At 54.4% G+C, this 26,040-nt stretch overlaps 10 protein-coding genes across 10 annotated transcripts; 5 read left to right on the top strand and 5 right to left on the bottom strand.

The window, feature by feature from the left end:
• Window positions 1-1,047: 1,047 nt before the first annotated feature.
• On the bottom strand, window positions 1,048-2,484 carry CkaCkLH20_07732 (het domain protein; the record flags this gene model as incomplete). The annotated part of the gene is made up of 1 exon (XM_038890448.1): window positions 1,048-2,484. The coding sequence occupies one exon, from the start codon at window positions 2,482-2,484 to the stop codon at window positions 1,048-1,050; it is 1,437 nt and encodes a 478-aa protein (XP_038744056.1).
• A 1,289-nt stretch (window positions 2,485-3,773) lies between these two features.
• On the top strand, window positions 3,774-4,659 carry CkaCkLH20_07731 (Mpv17/PMP22 family protein; the record flags this gene model as incomplete). The annotated part of the gene is made up of 2 exons (XM_038890447.1): window positions 3,774-4,162; window positions 4,224-4,659. The coding sequence occupies 2 exons, from the start codon at window positions 3,774-3,776 to the stop codon at window positions 4,657-4,659; spliced, it is 825 nt and encodes a 274-aa protein (XP_038744055.1).
• Window positions 4,660-4,995: 336 nt separating this feature from the next.
• On the top strand, window positions 4,996-6,495 carry CkaCkLH20_07730 (dihydroorotate dehydrogenase; the record flags this gene model as incomplete). Its single annotated transcript, XM_038890446.1, has 1 exon — window positions 4,996-6,495. The coding sequence occupies one exon, from the start codon at window positions 4,996-4,998 to the stop codon at window positions 6,493-6,495; it is 1,500 nt and encodes a 499-aa protein (XP_038744054.1).
• A 3,160-nt stretch (window positions 6,496-9,655) lies between these two features.
• CkaCkLH20_07729 (uncharacterized protein) lies at window positions 9,656-10,224 on the bottom strand (the record flags this gene model as incomplete). The annotated part of the gene is made up of 2 exons (XM_038890445.1): window positions 9,656-10,005; window positions 10,068-10,224. The coding sequence occupies 2 exons, from the start codon at window positions 10,222-10,224 to the stop codon at window positions 9,656-9,658; spliced, it is 507 nt and encodes a 168-aa protein (XP_038744053.1).
• Window positions 10,225-11,119: 895 nt separating this feature from the next.
• On the bottom strand, window positions 11,120-12,316 carry CkaCkLH20_07728 (uncharacterized protein; the record flags this gene model as incomplete). Its single annotated transcript, XM_038890444.1, has 1 exon — window positions 11,120-12,316. The coding sequence occupies one exon, from the start codon at window positions 12,314-12,316 to the stop codon at window positions 11,120-11,122; it is 1,197 nt and encodes a 398-aa protein (XP_038744052.1).
• Window positions 12,317-15,471: 3,155 nt separating this feature from the next.
• On the top strand, window positions 15,472-16,417 carry CkaCkLH20_07727 (geranylgeranyl pyrophosphate synthetase; the record flags this gene model as incomplete). The annotated part of the gene is made up of 2 exons (XM_038890443.1): window positions 15,472-16,306; window positions 16,362-16,417. 2 exons carry the CDS (start codon window positions 15,472-15,474, stop codon window positions 16,415-16,417), a joined length of 891 nt encoding a protein of 296 aa, XP_038744051.1.
• A 142-nt stretch (window positions 16,418-16,559) lies between these two features.
• CkaCkLH20_07726 (glycoside hydrolase family 43) lies at window positions 16,560-18,362 on the bottom strand (the record flags this gene model as incomplete). The annotated part of the gene is made up of 1 exon (XM_038890442.1): window positions 16,560-18,362. The coding sequence occupies one exon, from the start codon at window positions 18,360-18,362 to the stop codon at window positions 16,560-16,562; it is 1,803 nt and encodes a 600-aa protein (XP_038744050.1).
• Window positions 18,363-19,285: 923 nt separating this feature from the next.
• On the bottom strand, window positions 19,286-20,353 carry CkaCkLH20_07725 (quinate utilization oxidoreductase; the record flags this gene model as incomplete). The annotated part of the gene is made up of 1 exon (XM_038890441.1): window positions 19,286-20,353. One exon carries the CDS (start codon window positions 20,351-20,353, stop codon window positions 19,286-19,288), a length of 1,068 nt encoding a protein of 355 aa, XP_038744049.1.
• Window positions 20,354-21,770: 1,417 nt separating this feature from the next.
• Window positions 21,771-22,574, top strand: CkaCkLH20_07724 (hd family; the record flags this gene model as incomplete). The annotated part of the gene is made up of 2 exons (XM_038890440.1): window positions 21,771-21,943; window positions 22,004-22,574. 2 exons carry the CDS (start codon window positions 21,771-21,773, stop codon window positions 22,572-22,574), a joined length of 744 nt encoding a protein of 247 aa, XP_038744048.1.
• A 1,384-nt stretch (window positions 22,575-23,958) lies between these two features.
• Window positions 23,959-25,536, top strand: CkaCkLH20_07723 (uncharacterized protein; the record flags this gene model as incomplete). The annotated part of the gene is made up of 1 exon (XM_038890439.1): window positions 23,959-25,536. The coding sequence occupies one exon, from the start codon at window positions 23,959-23,961 to the stop codon at window positions 25,534-25,536; it is 1,578 nt and encodes a 525-aa protein (XP_038744047.1).
• Window positions 25,537-26,040: the final 504 nt, after the last annotated feature.

Raw genomic sequence — 26,040 nt, 5'->3', positions numbered from 1 at the left:
CGTTTTCTCACGGTGCATCCGCGCGCGCTCGCGCGGTATGCTTCTTTTCGTTTCGTGTTCTTGGCATATACCGTTTGATACCACATCTCTTCCCCCCTTCCGCCAATGACGGAGAGGAGGCCGGAGACATTTTTGAGATTTCTATTTACATTCGAAGAGGGAAGCAGCAGTCCCCTTTCTCGCGGCAGTACAGCACGCAGCACTCCTTTTGCGGGATACTTTCCGTTTCCCCATCCTGTGGGTGGCAAGCAATCCCGCGGAAATCCTCGGTCCAGTCTCTTGCGGCACAGGAAGAGCGGATATACATTTGGGGAGGAATCATGCGTGCCGAAAAGATTTAGACTGGATTGGGAAAACAACAGGACAGGAAGGCTTTGACAGGAGGGACGCACAAAGAACAGAAGGCATTTCATGACATGTACTGCCGACTTTGGATATGTATGTATGTAGTACAGGAAGGTTTCCTGGATGAGATACCCGAGTAACTCACCCTGCAAGGGGAGCCTAGTCTCATGTTCTGGAGTAGAAGGATACACTTTGAATGAAAAGGATTCAAACGCACTGGATATTACCGATGGCTGTGATGTCAGGAATAGATGTTGAGCAACGTCGGAAAAGAGGTTGAGTCTCACTTTTTCTGCCATGTCCTGACTTGTGGATGGTGTCTAACGTCAATGTTTCGTGGTTTCGTGTCTATTTTGCATTTGCTAACGCCTTGTCATCCTGCTTGGCGACCTTGTCTTTCTTGCCCCGTGTTTGTTTTCACAGCTATGATATACTCCTCCAACTCTTCGGTGTTTCTCGCTTGTTCCTCTCCACGTTTGGAATGGCTTCTATCTAATATGTTTCGTGTATCCCATGATGATGATTCCTACCTGTCTTCCCCCATCACCATGTTCTGCTCTTGGTATCTTATGCTCCTGTCTTCCCGTGTCTCTTCATTATCTCCATTCGTCGTTCATCGTTGCCCCCGCCCCCGTCGCTTCTTCCTAACCCTGTTTTTATCGCCGTCGTACTTCCTCGCCATCGCACGGATTCTGGCTCGCATCAGTTCAACTCCGCACCACCTAGCCTCGGCGAAGCCCGCGGCGAGGCGCTAGGCGATATGGACAGTCTTCCACCGACAGACGGTGAGCCTGCAGCGGAGCTCGGTCGGTCTGCCCACCGCATCTCGGCAAACTGGTCATCGTCCAATATGAAGATGTCCGTCTTGTTGCCGGTCGGGAATTCACCGCCCATTGATGACGGCGCAAAGGAGAAGTCGTCGCACTTGACACGGCGGTAGAACGCTTGGGTGTAAGACGGCGACGGCAGGGGCAGGGCAGGCGACGCCGGCCGCGGGACCGGCGAAGGTGATTGTGACGGGGCCGGTAAGACCGGCTCGAGATACAACCCCACCCGGGCCCGTGAACCGGCATTCGTCGGCCTGTCGCTTGCCCCAATCGGCAAAACGACCAGAGGCCTGGACGACTGTGACTGCAACTGCGGGCTACCCCGGGGACTTCCAGGAGGAGGAAGCGGAATCAACTCTGCAGCGATGGAGAGCCCCATGTTGGTCATGCTGAACAGGCGGAATGGCGATGCCTTATGCAGGGCGCGCTGGTGGACATCGTGGGACCGGGCAAAATCGGCGGGGGAGGCGGCTAGGAGACCGGAAGAGTTGACGGCCCTCCGTCGGCGTTCTCCCGTGTGGGGATCGACCAGCTCCTGTGCCGGATCGACCCTCCACGCGAAGATGGTTTCGTCGGGGGACGTGCGGATGATCTCGTGCTGCAGCCGTTGGAAGGCGTGCGTCAAACCCTCACCGTAGAGAACTGGGATGTTGACTCCAAAAAGCCCCATGACACAGTAGGCAAGATCCTCTGGGCGAGTGGTCTGGCGTGTTGCGGCCCACGACATGCGCTCTGCGACAGAGTAGTAGCGCGGCGAACGTGTGTTGGACAGCACCGACTCGAACACGCCCGTGATGTTGGCGATGGCAGCGATAAAGGGCTGCTCGCCTCGATGAAGGCCCTTGGTGCCGATACTCGACCAGTCCGAGGCGTAGAAGATGGACCTTCGTGGCGCAATGAGTTCCTGGAGGGTCCAGCCGCGCGTGAACCAGCGAGATCTGGCGAGGGATGGCAGAGCGTTCATAACGGGGGAAGAAGAAAGCGGGGGCACGTCGGAGAGGTAGACGAAGCAAATGCGAGAGAGCAGATAGTACGAGTACATGGAATTGATTGCCTCGGAGAGCTCTGCGGACGAGGTTTTGTCGATGCAGCAGGAGTCGATCCAAGCCCAGCTGATATCGTGACGAGAAGCTTGGAAGCAGGTGCCTTGGATCTTGAAGAAGCCATCTTTCGTACGGGCGAGAGACAGGTCGTGTATGTCTTGAAAAGTCACCTCGTTGGCACCCCAGGTGTGTGATAGTATGGCATAAGGGGGCACTTCGGGACCATTGAACATTTGTAGTTCGAAGGTGTTGGTGTTGATGAGCCACATTTTGTCGATTGCGTGTGTGGTCCTCGTCTTCGTCGTCCGCAATTTACTCTGCCATCCGTGATATTGGGGCTTTCGCTGTCTCCTTGTGATAGTCCTTGTCGGTTCAAGTCGTCCGCATTCGTGTGTGCCTCTTCCTATCGCTCTTCTGAGCCTCTTGCCGCTCCTCGTCTCTGTTGGTCGTGATCAATCCTTTCGTGTCCTGAAGTGGGCTCCTGCTCTTCCGCCTCGCCGTATACTTATGCCGATGTAAGCTCTTGCAGTTTCACTTCTTTCGTCTGATCACTGTCTCTGCCCAAGCAGTGGAAAGCGGCTGCCTTAGAAGCATCAATCAATAACACTTGACGGAGAAGGAGCTTTGTCTGAGTCTGCGAGCGGAAATCAGATGGACCCAGCTGGTTGACAGACTGAGGTCTGCCTTCCTCAAGCTGTGTCTTGAAGCTATAGCAAAGGGCAAGGAGAGGTATGACCGCTTTGGTTGAAGTTTAGCTGTGAGCCGGGTAAGCGTCCAGCGTGGCTCGTCATTTCTTACACGTAAGTCCCGTACTTTTCGTCGAGATCACGAGTTTGATTCGCAATTTGGTCTTGGAAATAGACACAAAGGCCACCTCAAGACCCGTCCTCAGCAGGCTACCGCAGGAATTTCGGTGACCGCCTCACAAGGTGGAATCTTGAGGGAAGAGGCTGATTCCTTTCAAGGAGGCTGGGTCGCCTCAAGTGACACGAAGGCGACTCTGTTGCTCATTGAAAACAGTCATGCGATAGAGACATGCGCGTACGCTGACAAGGTAGCCTGGTGTCTTGGGAAGTCAAGTGAGCAGGAGGCATCGCTTGGAGGGGCAATGAGGGGTGACTGACAGCTGTCAACCAGGCACAGGGCTTGACACGTGGCTGGCAGCTGGCGGCGTGAAAGGCGTCTTGGTCAGTCGGAGAAAGCACGCAAGAAGCGAACGGACCAACAGAAACAGCAGCAGAAACAGCCAGATCCACCGACAAATCTGAGTGACATGGACCTGGAATGGAACGCAGGACCCGGACCCCGGCGACAGGACCGCCATCGGCAATGGAACTCAGGTCCAGCGGGAGTCAGTGCCGCGGTTTCCCGCTGTGGAGGACGGATGATTTGCGCTGCGTTGGCGGGCAGGGCGCAAGGCGGGTTTGACAATTCGGCATGTCCGCTATGTCATCCCTCGGAAACACCTCGTTCTCACTCATCCTCCAACTCCTTCTTTTCCTTCCTCAAAGCAACACGAGCATGATATCCTGAACATCGACCCCCGAACAACAACTCCATGGCGACCGCAACGCTGTTTCGAGTGTTCCTGCGCCGCCAGACCCCGGGTCTGCGCACCCGTTTCTCCCAGCAACAACGCCGCGCGAACTCGTCCAACTCGGGCACCGAGCCCCCAAAGCCGAAGCGACAAGACGACCCGATTCCCGTACCCAACACCGTCGCGACGATCCCCTTATGGCAGCGACTCGGGCCGTTGACTCGGGCCGCCGAAGGCTATGCGCGCGCCCAGCGCAAGAGGCCACTGACGACGCAGTTCGTGAGCTCCCTCGTCATCTACTTTTGCGCCGACCTCTCCGCCCAGAACATGAGCGGCAACGAGTATGATCCGGAGCGAACGGCGCGGTCGCTGATTATCGGCGCGATATCCTCGATCCCCAGTTACAAGTGGTGGGTGCTGTTCGATCGACGTACGCTTGGTGCGACAAAGTGCTGACTTGGTGGCCGACAGGTTCATCTTCCTCTCCCAAAACTTCAATTACGCTTCGCGCCTCCTGTCCCTCGGCACCAAGGTTGTCGTGAACCAGGTGTGCTTTACACCAATATTCAACTCGTACTTCTTCGGCATGCAGGCGTTCCTGGCTGGCGATAACTTCGAGCAAATCATCGAGCGAATCCGTCGGACCGTTCCCGTGAGCATCGTCAACTCTTGCAAGCTTTGGCCTGCCGTGACGGCCTTCAGCTTCTCCTTCATCCCGATGGAATATCGCAGCGTCTTTTCCGGCGTCATCGCGGTGGGCTGGCAGACGTATCTGAGCTTCCTGAACCGCCAAGCCGAAGTCCTCGAGGAAGCCGAGGAAGCGGAGGAGAGGGCGCACCCTGGAGAGAAAGCCCGCGCGGTGCAGGACATCGCCGTTCACAAGGGCGCAGTGAAGATGGAGGCATAAACAAAAAGATGGAGTGGAAAGATCCTAGACACGCTCAACGGGAATTTTTTTTTCATTTGTAGTTGCATTGGGACGGCGTTGGACTAGACGGATTTAGACATGGAGAACGTCATGATCTGTTACGATTTAATTCTTTAGAAAATACCTTAGACTGGCTACAGTACAAACTCGCGCCATATCCGCACTGTCCTCCGTTCTAAACCGACGCCAAATGTCGACCACCAAACTTCGCGTCAACCCCGTTCTCGGCAGTGACATCTGCAAAACTCCAACCCGCAATTCCGCATCAACGCTGAGCCATTGAGTGCTGGCCAGGACCAGCAGCTCTCCTCAGCAATGGCGTCCCTCTGCATGCGATCTGGCCGCGTGCAATCCGCCCTCCGCTCGGCCAGAAATCCCATCGTCGCCCGCCCGAGACTCCCTAGCAACCTCCCCCGACGTCATGCCTCGACCGGCGCTGGCTCCTCGTCGACCGAATCCGAGGCCGGCTCGAATCTGAAGCTCGCTCTGTACGGCACCGCTCTCGCCGGCTCTCTCTACGTTTCCTACCTCTACGTCACCGATACCAGAGCCTCGATTCACCGTTGGCTCGTCCCTCCCATGCTGCGCTTCCTCTACAGCGACGCCGAAGAAGCTCACCATGCCGGCACGACCATGATGAAGACCCTCTACGACTTGGGCTTGCACATCCGCGAACGCGATAGAACCCTCGCTGAACACCCGGCTCTCGTGAGCGAGGTTTACGGTGTTCAGCTCGCCAACCCCATCGGCATCAGCGCCGGCCTCGACAAGCACGCCGACATCCCCGACGCTCTATTCGCCCTCGGCGCCGGCGTCGTCGAGGTCGGTGGCTGCACGCCCCGCCCGCAAGAGGGAAACCCCAAGCCGCGCGTCTTCCGCGTTCCGAGCATCGACGGCATGGTCAACCGGTACGGCCTTAACTCCCGCGGCGCCGACAGCATGGCTTCCACGCTGAGGGAGCGAGTCCGCAGATTCGCCCGCAAGGTGGGTGCTACGGAGCAGGAGGTTTTGGACGGCGAGGCTGGCGTCCCCGCGGGCAGTCTGCTCCCCGGTCGTCTTCTGGCCGTGCAGATCGCCAAGAACAAGGAGACGGACGAGCGAGATGTCAAGGCCGTCGCTCAGGACTACGTCTACTGCGTTCAGGCTCTCGCCAAGTACGCTGATATCTTGGTGGTCAATGTCAGCAGCCCCAACACCCCTGGTCTGCGCGACCTCCAAGCTACCGAGCCTCTGACAAGACTGTTGAGCGCGGTCGTGGATGAAGCCGCAAAGGTGGACCGCAAGGTTCGCCCCAAGGTCATGGTCAAGGTCTCCCCCGACGAGGAGGAGGATGCTCAGGTCGAGGGCATCGTTCAGGCGGTCTGCAACAGCGGCGTCGACGGCGTCATTGTTGGCAACACCACGAAGCGCAGGACGGGCGTCGTCCCGCAGGGCGTCCAGCTCTCGGCGAAGGAGCAGAAGGCCTTGATGGAGACGGGCGGATACTCTGGGCCCGCCATGTACGGAAGGACCCTGGAGTTGGTCAAGAGGTATCGCAGCAAGCTCGATGCCCAGACGCTGCAGAGCGGCTCCGCCGAGGAGGCTGCTGCCATCCCTTCCATGGATGGCACTCTGTCGGGCAAGGTTCACGACTTGATCGAGGGCAAGGACACACCGAGAAAGGTCATCTTCGCTACGGGCGGTGTCACGAACGGAGAGCAGGCGTTGAAGATTCTCAACGCCGGCGCGAGTGTGGCTATGGTGTACACGGGCTTGACTTATGGCGGACCGGGAACAATCACCAGGATAAAGAAAGAGATGGTGGATCAGGCGTAGAATACCAAAAATAGAATTGACCGCTCAACGCGACGAATTTCTTTTCTAAATCCCCAGCGCCTCCATCCAGAGAGCACCCCATGCAGTTGTCTACATCATCACAACCGTATAACGAACCTCATCACAGTTGTCTGACTAACTATGCCCGGAGGTCATGTCCAGATGGCCTGTGTTCTACCGACGAAGCCCGCCCATTCAAAGCAGTCGTCGTCAGTATCGAAAAAGCAGCCGCCTTCCAGGCCTTCGTATTCGGCGCAATCTGTTGCATCGCTTTTGTCGGAAGGCTCGTTACAACCAGAGCAAGGTCCAGTACAACCCAGGCATTTGTCAGAAAGTAAGTGGTATCTCTTCAAAGGTATCCGAAGGTTGGAACCGAAGAATGCGCCAACTTCCTTGGAACCTTTCTGGTTCAAGCATTCTTCGCGCATGCTGGTAACCCATGGTTTATCTTCCTACCCCCTTCCTTCAGTTGTCCACGAGCCACCAGCAGACGAAGTCGACGGGGTGAAGATGACTTCCTGTTCTTGGACCACTTTATGGCGCCGCAGATTGTCATCAGTATCTTGCTCACTCCCCGTGGAACTCAGACTCGTCTGGTCGTCGCCATGATGACCCTCGTCCTGAGGTTGCCAAGTCTCAACTTCTGAGAGAAGATTCCGTTCGAGGTGCTGCGGTCGACTGTAAAGTGTATCTCCCGTTCGGTCTCGGCGAAGCAGGTCTCCTAGAGATGCCTCCTCGCTGAGACGACGAGAAATTGTGTGTCTGACACTTTGGCAAACCTGCTCCACGATCGACGTCTCCTCGCCATGGCGGCGTGCCACTTCCTGCCTGACGCGTTGACAGACCTCGTCCACTAATGACTGTACCATTTCGCGCTCGGTTATTCCTTGAAGTCCAGTGATCTCTTCGGAACCATCTGATGGCTCCCTCTGCTCATAGGTCTGCTGGCAAGTACACCTTTTTCGAGATGTCGTGATGTTGTACTTAGTCTCTGCCGCATCCGCAACCGCTGGTTTTGTTTCTTTCGGACCCGTTGGTTTCTTTGGCGAGGGTCCGGCGCAGACCGAAAGGGAAATGTCGAGAATCTCATTATTGAGCAGGGACGCCATGCGCAGATGTTGTTCAAGAAAACCTGGCGGACTAAAATGCCAGTGAACAAATAAGGGTATGAAGTAGAAAATGAAGAATGGGAAGCAGGCCGCCGATAGTGTTCCATAGACTAGTCCACTGAATATCGAATGGACGAGCCAGAAGGCAAATCGACGGAGGGGCTTCTTTGGAACTGGAGGTTCCGGCTTTGATGCGTCGACGTACATCAACATGATGGTTTCTGCGAAGCCAGCAGTGCAGCCGATTAAGTAAAAGAGTCGAATCAGAAATACGAGCAAGCCCGCGTTTGGACCGAGGTGGTAAGAGACCGTCGCCATCGTTGCCCGATGTGCGTGTGGTCCGGGACGATGGATCCTCAGACCAAGATAGCTTGGAGATGTCTGGGATGATCACAGCGAATGTGTCACTAACTTTGAGGATGATGTCTGACTGTCTCTGACTGAAAAGCCTTGCTAAGGGTTTACTGCTGTCTCGTTTGTTGTCGGTCCGATTGGACACCTAGTCGAGCCTTGGTCCATAAAGGTATAATCATTATTCTCATCCGTTCAAAGTTTTCTCTCCGGACACCTTTTGTAACCCATCAGTCAGAGCCTCGGCAGAAGTGTTAGCATCCAAGGGAAACACCTGGGCTAATTAGATTCATGACAAGATCCGGTATGAGCATGGAGATAGATATTTTCGGCTAGCGAATCTGCTGCCTGAAATGTTCAGTGTAGTCAAGCCATTCTCCAGCAGTTGCCGTCACAATGGCGAGAGAGTGAAGTTCATCTCAACACACAAATCACTTCACCTGAAGCTTATTGGTTCCTCATGTGGTTGATAGGGTTGGATATTGCTCCAGCGCATGACAATCTCTGGCATGACCTTTTGTGAAGGCCGACAGGAAGTAATGCATCAACGGTGCCCCAATGTCATGATGAACCTAGGCAAGTCTGATTTCTACCTGTCTTAATGACTATTTGTGTGTCGAAGTACGGATTAATACGGGCTCGAATGTAGGTGACACATGAAGCTGCGAGGACAATGGCACAGACCGTGATCAGTGAGTATCACAGAGCTTCAAAATCTGCCTCGAAGGATCGCAAACTTGAAACCAGCGGCATCGAAACTCCGAGACACGCAGTTGTAGCCCAGGTCTGTTTCTCTCATCTGCTCAAATTCGACATAACCTTCATGCGGAACTTCCTGCCCGCTCGATGCCATCTTCCTTGCGATTGGGCACCCCCCCTGGCGATATGTGCGATAGAGAGATATCTTGAGAGGGAATCCCAGGTTCAGCAGCTCCTATCATCCACAAGGAAAATCGCTCCCAGTGGGTGAAGATGGTGGTCGGAGGAATGCTGATTGTGTGCAAGACGTCGCGTATTGAGATCCGCCTCGCACAAGCAAAGGGACCGCAAAGCGGCGCGATGCATGTTTTGAAGATCAATGACGGGACTATGGCAGCCACGAAAAGACAGACCACGACCGCGTAATAGGTAAGAACAGGCCCGATCAGTATAGACCATCCAATGAGAAGTAGAAGCGCTCCAATCACGACCTGAAGGCAAACTTGGTCCTCCCTCGATTTCAGGAGTTTGCTTATACGGCAGATGGCCCCCAAAACCATGAAGAAACCAATTATACCACAGCCAGTACCGATGCCTACGATTCCTTTCGAGTTGAGAAGTTGCATCGTGGTCATGGACATCGATTCAGAGAGCGGTTCCGCACGGGTGCCAGTGCCGAGTTTGTGGTGCGTTTCTTGGTATTGCTGTGAATGATGTGAATGGTGAAGATTCCGGGGCCGAGTTTGTGGTGCGTTGCTGGGTCTTGTTGCGAGTAATTTGAAGGTGTAGTTGCCGGTGGGAGAACCGATAAGAATTGGCACTCGTACCGCGACTTTAAGTACAGGCAAGAGCAGGTTTTAAAGACCTAGCACCGACGTAGCGTTGGATAGCGAAGAGCTGCACCTTAGACATCGCCCGCAAAGGTTTCACCGTCGAAGGGTAGATATGCGGCTGTTGCAAGCGAGTGAAATCTATGGGGGCACCTCGATGGTCCGATGTGCTCAGCCCCAGTACCCATCCCTCCAGAGTTCCTTTCGATATCCCTCAGTCAATCGCTCATCTTCGCCATAGACTTCCTGCCACCCGACAAAGCCACGGTCGAGAACGTAGACGGTCTGAGGCTCCACTGAGGCTTTATCATCTGACGATTCCGAAGCCTTTTTGGAGGCAAGAATCTGGTCACGTTCTCGGAGGTAGCGAAGGGCGGCGCTGGGTCCGCGTTGCTGTGAGAGGGCGCAGTGGAAAACCACCGTCTTCTTGTCTTCGAGGCGGCGGATGAGGGTGGGCATCATGGCGTCGAGGGTGCGGGAGGGCGCGTTGATGCAGCCGTTGATGTGGCCGCCGATATAGTCTACCATTAGGCAGATGTCAGTGATGACGCAAAATGTTTAGACCTTGAGGGTAGACACGAACCATCGTCGCGGACGTCAACCACGGCCACAGATGGGTTGGCCGCAGCCTGCTCAGCCAGAAGTATGGCAGAGAGCTTGTCAGCAGTGATGCGCTGGAGAGTTCCAATGGTCGCCATGGTACGTTTGAAGGATAGAAGTCGCGGCGAGAAGGCGTTCATGGGCGAGGGGATTCGGAGCTGCAGTCGAAGCAAAGTTGGACTCTGACGCGAAGTTGGAGCTTTACTTTAGCGGGGAGCTTTGACGCGGGGCATTTCTCCGTACCCCTGCGACGCTTGAATTTAGCGTGGGGAACCCTGGCGAGCTACCTGACCATGCACCTACCTTACTGCGAGATTACATAAGCCACGACTTACACACATCCTCAATTATCGAGAGAACTGTACACCAGCATTCTCAAAGGAGCGAATTTGAAAGAGTGACGGCAGCACAACGTAGGGTATGTTACGGGGCTTTTCCATTTCAGCCTGCAACATCAGCCGAACCAATTGAATTTGGGATGGGGCGGGAGCTCCCTCAACCTACCTAACTTTCCAGGGTACATTAACCTACCTTACCTCAAATAGCAACGCGACATTCAAGGGAACCCCTTATTCAAGATTGGGTAACTTGACCAAACGTATGGCAGAGTTATCCCACGTTCATTAAAGTCCCTAGAAGAAACAATGGTCTGAATGAAAAGACGCATAGTGCTTCGCTTTGCCCCTCTGAACAACTGGGGTTGGTGCTGTCCAAACTCCACATCGATCTCGGCCTCGGCGCTAGTCTAGACTCCAGCTCCGAGCCAGAATCATTATGGTTCTGGCCATCCCCCACCTTCTTTTGGACGTTCCAACTGCCGCCTTTTCTAAGTAGGAAAAAAAAAAAGAAAATACACAAGGTAGTTCGGCGATTGATGAAGACTTCAACAGCCCCCAGCGGGTTAGACGAGTCCAAAGAGTCCTACCCATTTACTTCAAGCACTAGTTGCAGAGGTTCCATGATGTATTGTTTAGCCCCCGAGAGAAAACGATCATTCTGTAATATGTAGCTAGATACGTCCTTGCTAAGTATGTTCTAGACGGCATCACTCCACAAAGTTCTCGCAATGTCCCTTACGAGAACCAGTTTCTCCCACATTCTCTCCTCCGAAGCCACACCTTTGTTGGTGTTATGGCTGGCAAAGCCACATTGGGGACTTATGGCAAGCGAATCCTCAAGAACCTCAGCCGCGCTTCTGCTCTGTCCCTTGGCCATGGCTTCCGAAGCTTCATGGACGCGCTTGACCAAGGCACTCTTGTCCTCTAACTCAGACAACTTGGTCGATACAAGACCCAAGACCACGTTCTTGCCTCGAGGAACAAACCTCAAGGGTTCAAAGTGACCAGACACGCGAGGATCGTCAAACTCCAGGTAGAAAGTGGCGTAGTTCAGCTTGGGGAACACCTGGCTGGCAATCTTCTCGTATGACCCTTCAGCAAATGAGGGTCCGTCGGGCATGTTTCCACGGCAGAGGTGAACGCCAACGTGCAAGTCGGCGGGAAGACCCTTGAGGGCTTCGTTATGCGCCCAGATGTAAAGCTCCAGCAGGCTGTCAGGGTCAATGCCATCGCCCCGCAGACCCTCTCGAAACTCTTCAACGATGAAGAAGGTCAAGTTGGGGTCATCGATCTGAACCGATCTTAGACCTGCGTCGTACAGGGTTTTGAGCTCGGCATGATAGGCGGAAGCTAGGTCGAGAAAGTACTCTCGGTCCGAGGCGTAAACTCCTGGAGAATAGGCCGTCCCCTTGGCCAGATACATGTGCTGCCAGGATATGGATGGGATTGCCATCTTGCAATCCTTCCAGTGCTCCTGAGGCACGGCGTTCTTGATCATCTCCCAAGCAGGTAGGTAAGCTGAGGTGACATGCCTGATCTTCCCAGTGGCGATGACGGCGGCGAAGTGGTTGAGGCCCATTTTGGATAGACCGGTGATGTTGGGAAGGCCTGGACGAAAATCATGCGGGATCCGAAGATCTGAGCGAACCTCCATGCCCTGGAGGTTCTCGAAGAAACCGCCGAAGAAAATGGTGCGTTCATATTCACCGGAAGTAATGGGCCGGATCGAGAGGTCAAGCTGTTTCTTGGTCGCGCAGGCAATGGCATCGGATGTCACTGCGGCTTGACCCTTGGACAGCTTGTCGGAATAGAAACCCAGAGAGTCGAGCTCTTTCAGTAGAGAAGAGGGCCGAATGAGAGAGCCCACTTGGTCGGCACGGAAACGAGGGGCCATGTTGAGCGATGAGAGACTTGAGCCTTAAGATGCTAAGCGCACTGTCAACTTCAGGCCCTCCCATGGCATTTATATACACGTCTTGCAGACCCATCATAGTACGTCTCGCAAGATGACTACTCTTACCCTTGCCCAAGCTCCCGTCATTGATTAGCACCCCACCTGTCCTGATGCCCCGCCACGTCCACCCCAGACAACCTATACGTACATGATTGCATGTTGGGAAAGGTACATAAAGAGCAGAGAGAAAGCAGGGCGAGAATGCATGGGCTGAGTTGAAATTCTAGCATACTGTCCTGAGCACCAGTCTATCCCTATGACAGGAGTTGCAACATAGTCACCGCAGTTAATGTGTAATGACTCTTGTGTGAGAGTGATAGATAGATAAAACAGTCAACAGTAAATGTGACTTCTAGTTGCGCGCACGACAAGAACAGCCGGGCTAAGGCCCTTGAACACCTGCTCTCGATTTCTTTCGCATGTATCAGGTCAAGTAGGCTACGCAACGTCTTCAAAACATAGACTGCTTGGTCGAACGATCCACACTCAGATTTCAGACGTCAGAATAGAGCTAAAGGTTTCAGCCATAAGTCTAATAGTCAGATGCATCAGATGAGTTGTGGACGAAAATCACAGGCATTACGAGCTACCCTCAAAAACACAAATCAGCCAGCCTGTTGCCAGACATGCTGTGTTTTGCAACACCTACTCTTCAAAAACGGCAAGGTTTCTTCCACCATTTCCTTTGCCATCCAACTGTTTGACAAGTACGAACTGCTATTTATTTGGGCGTTTCTCCAGTTGCACGCGACGTTATGGCTGGAAGACCTACGGTCAGCCGGGTTTATTTATTTTGCCCCTACCTAGATCGGACCAACCCTATGAGAACTTGTCTTTGTCACCAAGAATTTTCCGCTCAATGCCAGACTTTCTGAAGATAATGCATATGCACCTGCCTAGGGCTTACGTTCCAAAGCTACACACAACCAGGCCGTCTTTCGACTCGGAACCCAACTTGTGAAACCATCTATATCTTCAACGCTGAAGTTTCAAGGAATAAAGTGTAGCCGTAGAACGCTATACCTAAGTACCAAAGCCATCGACGGCATGCTTCCTTATTCCGCCTGATGTTCATAAAAAGGAACTTCACACGAGAGGTTTACGACTGTGTGTGGTCGATCATCTACAGAAACTGCCTGACGGCGCAAAGTCTGAAGTCTTTGACAACGCAAAAACGGTGTAGTCCTTGGCGAGAAGTATGGTTGCAGCGAGAGTAAGTACAGCTTTGCACTGGTCAGGGGCATGTTTGAAACTTACTGTGTCCGTATCTACTACCTTGAGGGTGGCGTAAGTGATATTAGCTGTGGTTTACTCTTTAACTCCAATGGACCGGCAATGTTTTGATGTCTAGGCTTCCGAGATGTTCCAACGTACTGTCTTGCTGGGCCTCCTCCCGTTTACTGTTTGCACTTTGGAGCGATTGGTCTAGTTTTACATTGATGCATCTCCCAAGGAGTGGTAGTTAATGAAAAAGAAAGGGTTGAAGCACGGTCGAGGGATGGGAGGGAGGCGAGGGGACTCAGGGGAGTACGACAATTGGGTTGAACGTGCTGCTGAGATGAACCGGCGCTCTGTGGTAAGATGGCGGATCTTTATTCCTGTGCCATTAAACATGTGATTATTCAATTGCTACTGTAGAGTTCTCTTTCCGCCTTTTGGTCGGCTAGTTCATGTCGCCCGTGTCGCGCTCGTCACTTTAATGCGACTGACGACGTCACAGTGCGGTCTTCAACCACAACCACAGTGTGGGCTAGATTGTCGCCAGAGTGATTGGCCGTGCGAAACCGCGAGATTTGCGCCAGTTGAAATGCTCACCATCATCTTCCTGACCTCACACTACAGCATGTTTCGGAGGAATTGCGCAACTGCTATTTCACTGAATATCATCCCGATATCGTTTTTGTTCCCACCTTCTTTCTCACCCCCAGGAAGGAAAAAGGAATACCTAAGGTATGAGCCGCAGAGCCTTGCTGCCCCGGATAACTCGCATTCGGGGGCGGAAAGTACCAACTTGCCAGCACAATCATGAGGCCATCAGAGATTCAGGCCTCTTGGAACTCAACCACGACACTCATCCGGTCAACCGCGACACTCGTTCGGTCACAAAAAGAATCCGTAGTCTAATATCACGCGACCTGGAGGCTCGTGATCATCGTTCCCTCGCCGAGGTACATGCAGCGAGGCGAAGACGTCCCAGGAACGACGCTGAACCTCAGTCCCCTGAATCGGGCCATGCTCACAGCCCCTGGCGCTTCTCGCCCCGTTTAAGCAAAACAGATGAGCATTTTAAGTCAATCTACAGACTTGCCTGTCCAAAGGACCGCCCTGGCCGAGACCTGGAGGCTGTCCACTCTAGACACGTTGCTGCTCCAGGTCTCGAATCCAGACCGCTCTCCACCTGCGCCCCGGAGTTCGTTCCGCCAAGTGCGTCAGAGGCTTCGTTCAGACCCGGGCCATTGAGCATTCCCGCGTTTTCGCCTTCAATCACGGGACTGAACAAGTCGTCCAGACGGCCACAGCCGATTGTCACCGAACTTCCGTCTCCAGCTGCTCAACCGACCCAACCCTCGGGATCTCCGTCGCCACCTGTCTCAGAGACTCTCTCTTACATCTTTCCCCAACCACTATGCTCAATTCATTCGCAACCCTATTTGCAGTCAAAGCCTCAACTCATATCCGGGAAGCATAATTGGTTTTATAAGACAGTCGCCGACCCAGCAGGCATTGTGATTGCCGAGACCATAATACCAACCGGCGTGCCAGTCTCATCCGCCGGAGGCTACGAGACGCTGTGCTCGTACAACTGGACCAATGCGCCGCATCCTGAAATACTCGTCCCAGGTTAGTAGTTCCAAGTCGTCGGTTGAAACCAGTACAGTCTACTTTCCGTCATGATCTTCGGGCCGACGCTGGTTTGGGGCCTCTTCTGAAGTAATCTAACGGTTCTAGGCGCTGCTCGTCAATGGACGCACCGAGCTTGTCCCGTCAAGCTGAAAGCTGACCGAGGCATTGCATACTCGAATATAAACTCAGCCAGGAATCAACGCAGGCCATTTGAGCCTATGTTCTCTGCACTCACAGCGTTGCATCCCCAAATGAAGCTCGACGACATTGATGTGATCCTTACCCGGAACACCATTCGGAGCTTGCTCTCCTTTGTCAAGACCGGAATCAAGAGATCAGTTGCTATGCAAATGCATCTGATCAACAACACTCTGATTATCGCGGCCGACGAAGAGAAAAATCGGCGGTATAATGACCCCCGCAAGCGTCCTAACTGGGGTCATGCCTTCGAGGACGCGTTCACATCGTATAGTGCGGAGCTCCGTGACAGTATTTCCCACCATCGAGTTATCAAGTACAAGCTCGGAAGTGTCACCGTTGCTGTCTGCCACGAGGCAGATGCTTCATACTCGCAGTTGCCACAAGGTCCACAACATCCCGCATACCAAGAGAGGGGCTCCTCGTTCGGGAACATCAAACCTTCCGCTGGGCTCAGACGACGATATGAACAATTAAGCACGGACGGGTTGACAAAGGTGCGCCTGGCTGGAGCCGGTACGTTTCCCAGTGAGATGGCAGAATTGAAGGCATCGTGCTTCTTCCAGTCGATCGGGACCCACATGAATCAGCTTTGGTTCGGTCGAACATCCTACATCATTACCGGAAAACATGCTGAGGGCAACTTTCAAGAGTGTGGTATTGTTAACGCCGAGTCTGAGTTCTCAATCTGGGAAGAGAGGCACCAGGAGGCGCTGCAGAAACTCGATTCACTCATCATGATTCTACGCGAGAGGGTCGGATCTTTAGGTGGCCAGGGGGTAGGAATCATCAACAAGTCGAGGAGCAAGACCATATTGGAGATATGGACAGCCCAGAAAAAGACAGAACCCCTCTCTGTCGAGTTCATCGAGAGGCATTGGAGCCAGAGTGAGTTGTGGCAAAGAAGGCGAGGGTGGAGCGGAGTTGTGAACCGTATTTCCAGTTGAGACTGGGCGATTTTCTGTTCAGTTCGGTTCGAATATGACCAGGCAAGATTAATCTGCATTATGGCTATCATTAAATATAAGAAGACACGTTTTATACAGGAAACTGCTCCCAGTTGATACGGGATTCTGGTTCAAAGCCTACCCCTCGTATGCAGTATGTACTCGAAGAACACAGTCTACGCGTTCGACTCATCTCACGACTGTGAAGTGAGCCGCCGTTCCACACGCCCACAGCTGACCTGCTTACTCGTGATGGTTGTCCAGTTGCCCTTGACGCCAAAGCGTTGGTAAGCCAGTTCTTTCACCGAGCCGTTTTCAAATTTGAGCACAAAGGAGCCATCCCTTGTATTGCCTTTTTCAACCGAGGTAGCCTCGATAGACTCGGGCTGGGCCACGACTCTGTTCGAGCCTTCAGTCAGATCGAAAGGGGCACCCGACTTCGATAACACCCGCACTTCGAACTGTGAACCTGCATTTCTTCTCCTGGGACAACCAATGTCGAACTGAAGTGGGTATGTGTTCTTCGGCAGTGGTTGGTCCATGGGCGTCAAGCTCATGCTGATGGCATCGTCCGAGCCGAAATAGATTGCGGAATCGTTAAGCGTCATACGGGTAGTGTAGATGGAGCGATCACGCGTCGTATCATTTCGAGCGTGATGCACGTAGAATAGCTCGGCTCCCTCGGGAGTGCGGTGGGTGATCCCTTGAGCGCTGACCCTGTCTCTTCCGCTGCGAGGAGGTGAAGCGACGATACTTCCGTGCCCCGTAGAGTAAATGGGGATTTCTGCGTCCGGAGCTTGTGACAAGACGGGGTTCTTAGCCGACTTGCGGAAAGGACCCAGAGGAGACTCTGCCGTTGCGAAGCCGACACCATAGTTGGAGGCCTCATAGTTGTTGGCGCTGTAGGTGAGCAGGTAAACTGGCTTGTCGTCTTTACCTGTCCGCCTAATCAGCGTGCTCCCTTCAGACCACCGCCGGTCTTTCTTCGTGCCGTTATTCTTCTTGTAGTCGTCGACATGGAAGTTTTCCCAATCTTGGGGGTCAGCGCCGTACGAGATGACCGTTTTCCAGCCATCCTTCCGCGGCGGACTCCCAATCTCTCCGGTGCCGTTGTAAGAAGTGATGTTAGCCGGCAATTCTGGTGCGTCTTTTGCATGAACGTCAATCTCCGAGGGTGCAATGTCGGGCATGGTCCGCGCGAAAGGGTCGTCCCACCACGCTCGACTCATCTCAACGACGATGATGTTTGACTCTTCGATGTACTTCCCCAGCTTCTCGTCCCAGTTCCAGTTCCTGTACGCATTCCGGGAAGTGTAGAGATAGATGCGGCCATCTCTGTCGAAGAAGATGTTGGGATCGATGGTGGGGATGTAGGTGCCCTTGGGCGCCGTCCTGCCTTCGTCGAGACTTTGCGGCGGCAGCATTTGCTGCTCATTCATGATGAGATTGACATCGTGATAATTAGGGTCGAATGGGTAATATCCAATAGGTTCTGACCGAATCTCTTTGAATGGCCCCGTCGGCGATCGGGAGACGGCCACACCGAGCTTGGACGGCTCTTCAAACTTGGAGTACCGGAAGTGGTCCTTGGCCATGTCTTCGCGCAGGCGTCCGGCGAAGAAGAAGAAGTACCATCCCGTCCTCTCGTTGTAGTAGGTTTCGGGAGCCCACTGCCAATCGCGGGCCCAGCACGCTTGGCCGCCATCGATCCGTTTCATCTGATCATCGTAACACGCCTTCAACACGCCGCCTGGGTGCTTGCTCCATGTCGAGAGGTCAGGGCTTATGTAGATTGCAAAGTGGTATCCAGAATCAGCGCCCTCGGTCGAGTAGGCGTAATATTGACCACTCTCCGAGTCGTAGAAGACGTACGGATCTGCCGCGGCGTGTCGAGCCGAGTTATAGAACTCGGGTTGTCGGCCTTTGCCGTTGTCAGACTCGGCCCATGCGGACGGGAAGAGTAAGATCGTCCCTATCAGAGCACTGAAAAGGCGCATCTTCGAGTACGGTAAGTGAAAGACACCAGCAACTAGGGCAGTCGATTCGAAGAGTGGCACAAAAGTCCTGGGGCCGTATCGACATGACGGGAGTCTTATACCACGAGACCGCGTCCCATCAGACCCTCGTTTCCCCTCTTTCAGATGTGAGTAGTTCCTGGGGGCCCGAGCAGCGTGATCCTTCATCTCATCATCCTATTGAGTCCCTGGTCCGTTGTGCAAACAAGGCCCGGGCCTTGAGATGGCCCACAATTTCCCCTCACAGACATGACCTGCTGAACCAACCGAACTTGTCAATGTACGTCACTAACGGGTTGAGTTGCAGAGACTTGGCTGTTCGATACTCTCTGCCACCTTGGTGAAAGGGGGTGTTAGACCGGTACCCGGCCTGCTCGAGATCTTGAACCTTGGATCCACCGGCTCGAATTAGGTTTTGGCCAAGCCTTTCAAATTTAGTTTGCGCGCATGAAGGGGACCGGTGGAAGAGATCTGGTCCGAACGAGATGGCAAAGGACTTCAGATGTCAGAGATCGGGACCTTCCTTGAACAGACGAGGGCGTCTGCGACCGGGGACCCTTACGCCGAAGGGATAATTACAAGTATCTGGACTTGTGAGCATCGGGTACGGCAACATGTGCTTACATGGAGGACTTCTACCGCTGCAAGCGACGTTACATTGGAAATGATCATTTCCGCTTCAAAGCGATGTCAGTTGGATCGAGGTCGATCTGACCCCGCATTCGACACGCACGGTCATAATGCCTTGATGAACTTGCGGCGCAGTCGAGCTGCTCTTGTTTTCACTACACATGATATCTCCATCACGATCTTGGTATCACAGATTCGCATCCTCCCTTGGTGGTGCAGATCGTCTTTCTCACTTGGCCAGATTCCCACGTCCAGCCCGTTCTCGCGTGGAGATATCACAGCTCGTACTCCGGGATATCAACTGTGGTGTTTGACTCCAGCGACTGCTTGATGGCATCGCAAACGATCAATGCGGCAAGACCAGCTTGTGGCGTGCAACTCGGAGCTACTTCACCCCGGATGTATTGGCAGAAATGACTCAGCTGCATTTCGAAGGGGACACCTTTGCCCACGTCAATGGTATGCGTAGCCATGTTGGAGTGCCACGATTTCTTGTCTTCGTATGTCCAGAGGGCCATGTCGGGGACGCTGAGAGTACCATTGGCTCCAAATACCTGGTAGAACGTGCCGCGTGTCTGTGGGATGAGAGGATTCTCGCCAGTGCCGGCCTCAAAGTTGAATGGCGATGGGGTGTTGTCAGAGATTAGGAAAGAACCGACAACACCGGATTTGAAACGAAGAGTGAGTGCAGCTCCCTCCTCCGCCTCGTGGCCTCTCTCTGACATTGTTTTCTCGGCATGAACTCTGACAATAGGCCCAAGAAGATAGTGGAGGATGTCAACTTCGTGGATCATGTTGATGAGGATGACGCCGCCGTCTTTGCCCTTTCTCCAGGCGCCGGGACCTTCGAAGTACTCGTCTGGCTTGTACAAGGCCCAAACACCGTTGACGGCGATGATCTTGCCTACGCTTCCGGCGTCCAGACTGGATTTTGCGGCATAAATGTAAGGGTTGAAGCGACGGTGGTGTCCCACGAGAGCCTTGACGCCTGTCTGCTTCAGGTGGTCCAACAGGTCGAGGCCGCTCGGAAGGTCGGAACTAATCGGCTTCTCAATGAGTGGATGGAGGCCGTGAGAAGCCAGCTGCTTGGTGATTTTGACGTGGGTGTGGTTCGGGGTGCAGACGATGGCGGCCTCGGGAGGGTGGGGAGATTGTACAAGGTCGTCGACGGACGCATAATGAGCAACGTTCAGCTCGGTTGCCAGTTCCCTGCCGGCTGGTGCTGGGTCGACGATGGCGACGAGAGTGGTTTCGGGGTTTTGGATGACAGTTCTGGCGTGACGTGGGCCGATGAGACCAACGCCGATAACGGCGAAGGAAATCTTTTGGTGAGATGCAGCCATATCGAGATTCGAGAACGTGCTTCGGGGAATGGGTGATAAAGGAATCGTACCGTGATGGCGATGAGAACGACCGAGAGGAAGATACCCCGTTTGAATGTGCTGATGGATGATATCGCGGGGTAGTTGATGGGATAATAAGCGACGTGGGATGCTGGGTCCGGGGCCCCGCATAATGAAACAGCCGTTAGTTGTCATGAGGCGGTTTTGTTCTTATCCGGACACTTCACGACAGCCCAGGAGGACGGGAGTACGGCACGGCCCAGCTCATCGCAATTGGCAGAAAGTATGGCTGTTGTGGATATCTATGCAGATCTGAAAATGTTGGTTGTCAGGTTCTCGTGAGATAGGTACGCGAGGATTCGACGAGGATGCGAACCTTGGCTTTTTCCCAACGGCCGCCCTCCTTGCTCAGACAACCAGACTAGTAGGCCTTGCTAAATGTCGATATTGTGTAACGTGTAAAGGCACAGACATGGTCTGATAGTTGCGCCAGAATACACCTGAAAGTTATTTAGCTAGCTCGACTGTCATCCAATGCCGGCTTGTCAGTAGGAGTTTGAGACCCAAGGCGGACATGGTAAAGGACAGTGAGAGACCACGTCGACAGCTGTGCATGTTCAGCGGAATCCGACTGGGAGGTCAGTTTGCTCTGTTCGGTTCTGAGAGGCTGAAGAAACTGCAGAAAAGCAAGCAACCAGGCAAGATGCATAGAGCTTGTTTGCCATTTGAGGATGCGAAATGATGGATTGCCTACCTACGACGGGAGTGCCCTATGACGGAGGGCGGCATCGCTCACAAATGTCGCTGACGTGAGTGGCCGGTTGGCCGAAGGTGGGGCCGATGTCCGTTCCAGCGTCGTGGTACTCCACTGTGTCGCGCGGAATCACAGGGAAGCCGCAGCGCAGGGCGGTTGGGCGGTGACATCAAGCTGGGATGCTCCTTCCTTTTGACGACCCTTTTTTCTTTTCGCCTGCCCGCGCTGTGTTTATGTTGTTCTCCTTTCCTTTCCTCATGCCTTTCCTCATATCAGTCGACCCATTGACTCCAGTGTCTTCTAGGTAAGCCTATGCTCATTTGGTGTCATCTTCTGCCCTCGTGATTCTGGGCTGGCTAGCGCCATCAACTGACCCCGCGATAGTTCTCCGTTCCTCACCTGCCCCGCACCCAGGCGCACTTCAATCTCCTCCAATTCCTCCTAGCGACGTCTTCTCTTCGCAACGACGCCGAAACACCTCCAACGTCTCTTCAAGACTTGCAACTGAACTCGAGTGTCGCACCGCTCACAGCCATGTCGCCATCGAGCACAAACGGTGCCAACGGCACCAACGGCACCTCTGCCGCAAACGGCGAGGTAGACATCAAGAGCGAGTTGGACCACGCGGCTCCTCTGCTACCCCTCTGCTAACATCTGCCAGACCTGGGCTACGTCGCGACACCCAAGGTCGAGGGAACCTGGACTGTCGAAAAGGCTCTGAAGGCCTCCTCTGGAGCGCCTCCTGAGAACTCCACCTCGCCGCTGCCCTACTTCCACATGCTCGAACGTCTGAAGACGACTAAACGAGAGGGCTGGCGTCGCTTCGGCGTTGAAAGGTAAGCCTATTCCCTATCGGTACTGCTGAGATATCACTCGAATAACATGATGGTGCACAGAGGAGAGTCAATTGCCGATCACATGTACCGCATGTCCCTCCTGTCGATGCTCTGCCCGCCCGACCTCGCCAAGCGTGTCGACCTCGCCCGATGCATGAAGATGTGCCTCATCCACGACATGGCCGAGTCGCTCGTCGGAGACATCACCCCAGTCGACGGCGTCCCCAAGCCCGAGAAGAACCGACGCGAAGCCGAGACGATGGACTATATCACCAAGGGCTTGCTTGGAAGCGTGTATGGTGGTCTCGCCGGCGCCGAGATCCGCGAGATCTGGCAAGAGTACGAAGACTCCAAGACGCTCAACAGCCACTTCGTGCACGATCTGGACAAGATGGAGCTGCTTCTCCAGATGATGGAGTACGAGAAGCGCGGCGAGGGTAAGCTGGATCTTGGCGAGTTCGCCTACGTCGCTACCAAGTTTTCGCTTCCCGAGACCAAGGAGTGGGCAGATGCGCTGCTCAAGGAGCGGGATCAGTTCTGGGGTGCCAAGGAGCACGTCCATGGCGAGGTGGACGGTGGCGTGAAGCAGGACACGAGGCAGCAGCAGCACGAATACTACACGCGCGACTAAGGGAGGACTGCGTGGAATGCGAATGACACGGATGGGGGAGACTGATTCCCGTTGGCGCTACTTTTTTTTTTGGGCTGGAAAAAGAGAGATGCCAGGATGGTCGGACGGTACGGCACGGGGCGGGGCGGGGCGGTGATGAAGCTGCGATGGGTTTTCGCATCATGACACTCTGCATTGCATGGCTGCATGAAGATGGGCAACAGGAAGGAAGGCTTTTAATTGATATCCATAGACGCTAGGAATTGGACTTTTCCAACATACGGGGTGCCTATTACCAAAGGCCCTATTACCAAAGGTCAAGCATCGTGAGATTGGGGAGGCGGTGTGGTATTATTGCCCCTCTATTTTACGCGTTAGGTACGGGGACTCGGACACGGCCCCCCGGGCGAGCACCCCGGCAACTCCATCGCCGTCGCGTCTTCCCATACCGAGACCGACCTCCCATTTTATTGATTTTTTTTATTTCTAATTTTTAATTAGAGTTCCAGCGGGAATCCGACCTTTCTCATCCCTTCTGCACTGAACAGCAACAGTGTCTTCTTTCATCGCAATCTTGCTTTTACTCGTTTTCTCCTTTTCCGCGACGTCGTCATTCGCATCATTGATCCCTTGCGTTCCTGGCGCATAACGAACTCGACGTCACCTGAACGCCACCACCAAGTTGGTTCGAATATCCAATCTTTTTTTCCCGCCTGTTGATCAGTCCTATCACCCGCCACATCGACCAACCAGCGTGCGACAGCGACTCAGCTAGAAGGGCTTTGCCGGCACTTGGAAGCTTGGGCAGGCAGCAAACGCCATCGAACACACCAATACACCCAACACAACCGGGTGGAAGCTTGTTGGTCGCCGACAGCTACTCCTTGCTACCCCGAAAAAAAATAACACCCATTCCCGCCCACCGCCGCATTTCTCCAACCTTGGAAACCAGCTGTCCCCCGGACATTGGCTTGTGTTGCTTGGCTCACAGAGTCACAGCACCTCCTCCTCCCGTCATCACGCGCCTTGTCAACACGGAAATCCGTCCACCTCCGTCGCCTGTCAACGTCAAGTCTGACAGCGTCCGGCTTGCGCGCAAAACTGTCCATCGCACGGCCGCTGACACGACAGACGACAGATAGACCGTCCATCACGAACAACACAGAGTCCTTATCATCCGAGACATTCGACGCAAATCCTGCGCCCTGGCACCACCGATCGGCCATGAACATCTCCCTCTGAGCTCTGCGACAGTGTGAATCACCACCGTTCAAGCCAAGACCTAGCTCGCCCTCGCATCCCCCCTCTGTCTCTGTCGCGGACCCTTCACAACCATCATCCGATCGCGCGGAGCTGCTTGTCCTTGCATATCGTCGTTGGAATAACAACGGCCGCAATTCTCAGCATGGCTTTCGAGTACCGTATGCCCGGTACCTACTTCGACGCACAGCCCGGAGGAGTTCACCCCGGTGTCTTCCGAACCCCTTCTTCTCCCTCCGCAAGCTCCTCCTTCTACCTAGCACGATCTACTGGAAGCTTCCACTCCGATGCTGCGAAGCGAAACCGTAAACGTCGAAACGATGTCTCCCGCGAGGCGACCCCTCTGCACGACTGGTGCGATGGGAACATGAGCCTCGATAGCTCAGGCCATCTGCCCCCGAATCAAGAGACGCCCCAGCCGAACCGAGAGGCCCGCTACACACTCGCCGGCCAGCTCGAGACCCCCGGCACTGCCGCCAAACCGCCCTTCGAGAACGGCGCACTCGACGAGAGCACCTACTCGGATGCCGACTACAGGAGACAGCTGGGATCGAAACGGCCCCACGAGGAGATAGAGTCGCCCGTCTGCTCTCAACCAACAATGCTTGTGCAGCCCCAGCCCGTTTCGCTGGGGTGGAGCCGTTTTGCCATCAACACCATTGGCGGTGTAGTCGGCAAAGTCTGGGAGTTTTGCAAGGCCGGTCCATTCAGAGGCTTCTCCGCTGGAGGCGGCAAAGCCTACACTATCGACGGCCAGAGCCTGCCCAGTCCGGCGCCCGAGCCCAGCCCCGAGCTTCAAGCTCAGCTATCGGAGAAGTCGATTGTCCTTGGCATCGAGAGTCCTCAGCCCAGCGCTCCTGTCCTCGACATGACGCCGCCTGGTGGATTTCCTCAGCCCGACTTCATCATTGCGAACGCTTTCACGACCACAAACCCCTTTGCCCACGAGGCCCAAGATATCCAAGATACCATTGCCCCCGAAACTACTCCGTCACGCCCAGCTGTGAAGCGTAGGCAGACTAGCGCCGGGAACCATGATGAGCTTCGCAACTGGGTTGTGGTGGACGACCAGGCTGCTGCCCACAGGAGAACTCTGCCACGGCCAGCATCGCGTCCGGTGTCTCGTAACACAAGAGCATCCATGGTGACCGGACGCAGAATCAGTGTCCCCAAGCCGCGCCTTAGCTCGACTCCCAACACCCAACGTAGGCCGACTACCAGCCACAGTAACATCTCTCACGCTGGAACCGCTTCAATGTCTCCGCGGCAGCCCGCCAGCTTCGCCGGTGCCTGGTCGCCCGAAACCACTACCCATTTTACAGGCCCGTCTCCGAGCCGAATCCCTCTGCCGACCCAGCCTGCCGGCATGAGCCCCAATCCCTTCGCGAGACCCAGCAACCCGAACATGCGCCAAAGCGCCATTCCCTCGCCGGTCCAGCCCAAGACCAGCCCCAAGTCACACCGACGCTCGCATAGCAATGCATCGGCAGCGACGTCACGGGGAAGACAGAAGGAATTCGGTGTTGACTCCATCCGTGCAAGTCCTCGTCTGGATGCCGAGGCCAAGAAACTAGCGGCTAGGAGGGTCCGCGATGAGCATGATTCAGACGCGCGAATTGACGATTTGAACCAGAGACTGAAGGAGATGATCCGCCAGGGCCGAGAAGCCCTCGGTACGAAGATCGAAATTGACGGTGACGACGGTGGATGGATGGACGATTGAGATTGCAACTTGTGGATGATTCTTCGAGCGGCGTTTTGCATTTTGCTACACACATTCGGTCTAGGTTCTGCTGACGGCGGGGAGTTAAGGGAATTGCGCGTGATACCACCTACTTACATACTGGCGTACTCGCTGGCCGGAGCCTGGTCTTGTTTTTGCTCTGGGCCAAGGACGGCGTACCCATCAGGCTGGGCTTGGAGTTTCTTTTGATATAATTGCTAGAGTGTGCAAGATTGGGCACCTACGAGATTTCGATCGTGAATGGAATCACAAATGCGCGAGTCAGAAATAGGCCGCTTCGATGCTAATGCATCTGTGTTGCAGTGATATCATAATGCTTAAACAACCGTTGTCGCTTCAAACCACCCGCGCCTATCCATCTTCGTCCGTCACCCTCTTCAACTGGTATTTTGGTGCGGCATCAATCCTCGTGCTACCTTGGCCTCGTGGCCAGGTCGCTCCTCGACAGAGTTGCGAGTGAGCCCAAGGCACTTCTTTTAGCGC

This window comes from Colletotrichum karsti (assembly GCF_011947395.1).
Source record: "Colletotrichum karsti strain CkLH20 chromosome Unknown Scaffold25, whole genome shotgun sequence".
NCBI classification, from domain to species: domain Eukaryota; kingdom Fungi; phylum Ascomycota; class Sordariomycetes; order Glomerellales; family Glomerellaceae; genus Colletotrichum; species Colletotrichum karsti.
This window is presented reverse-complemented; position numbering and strand designations above follow the sequence as displayed.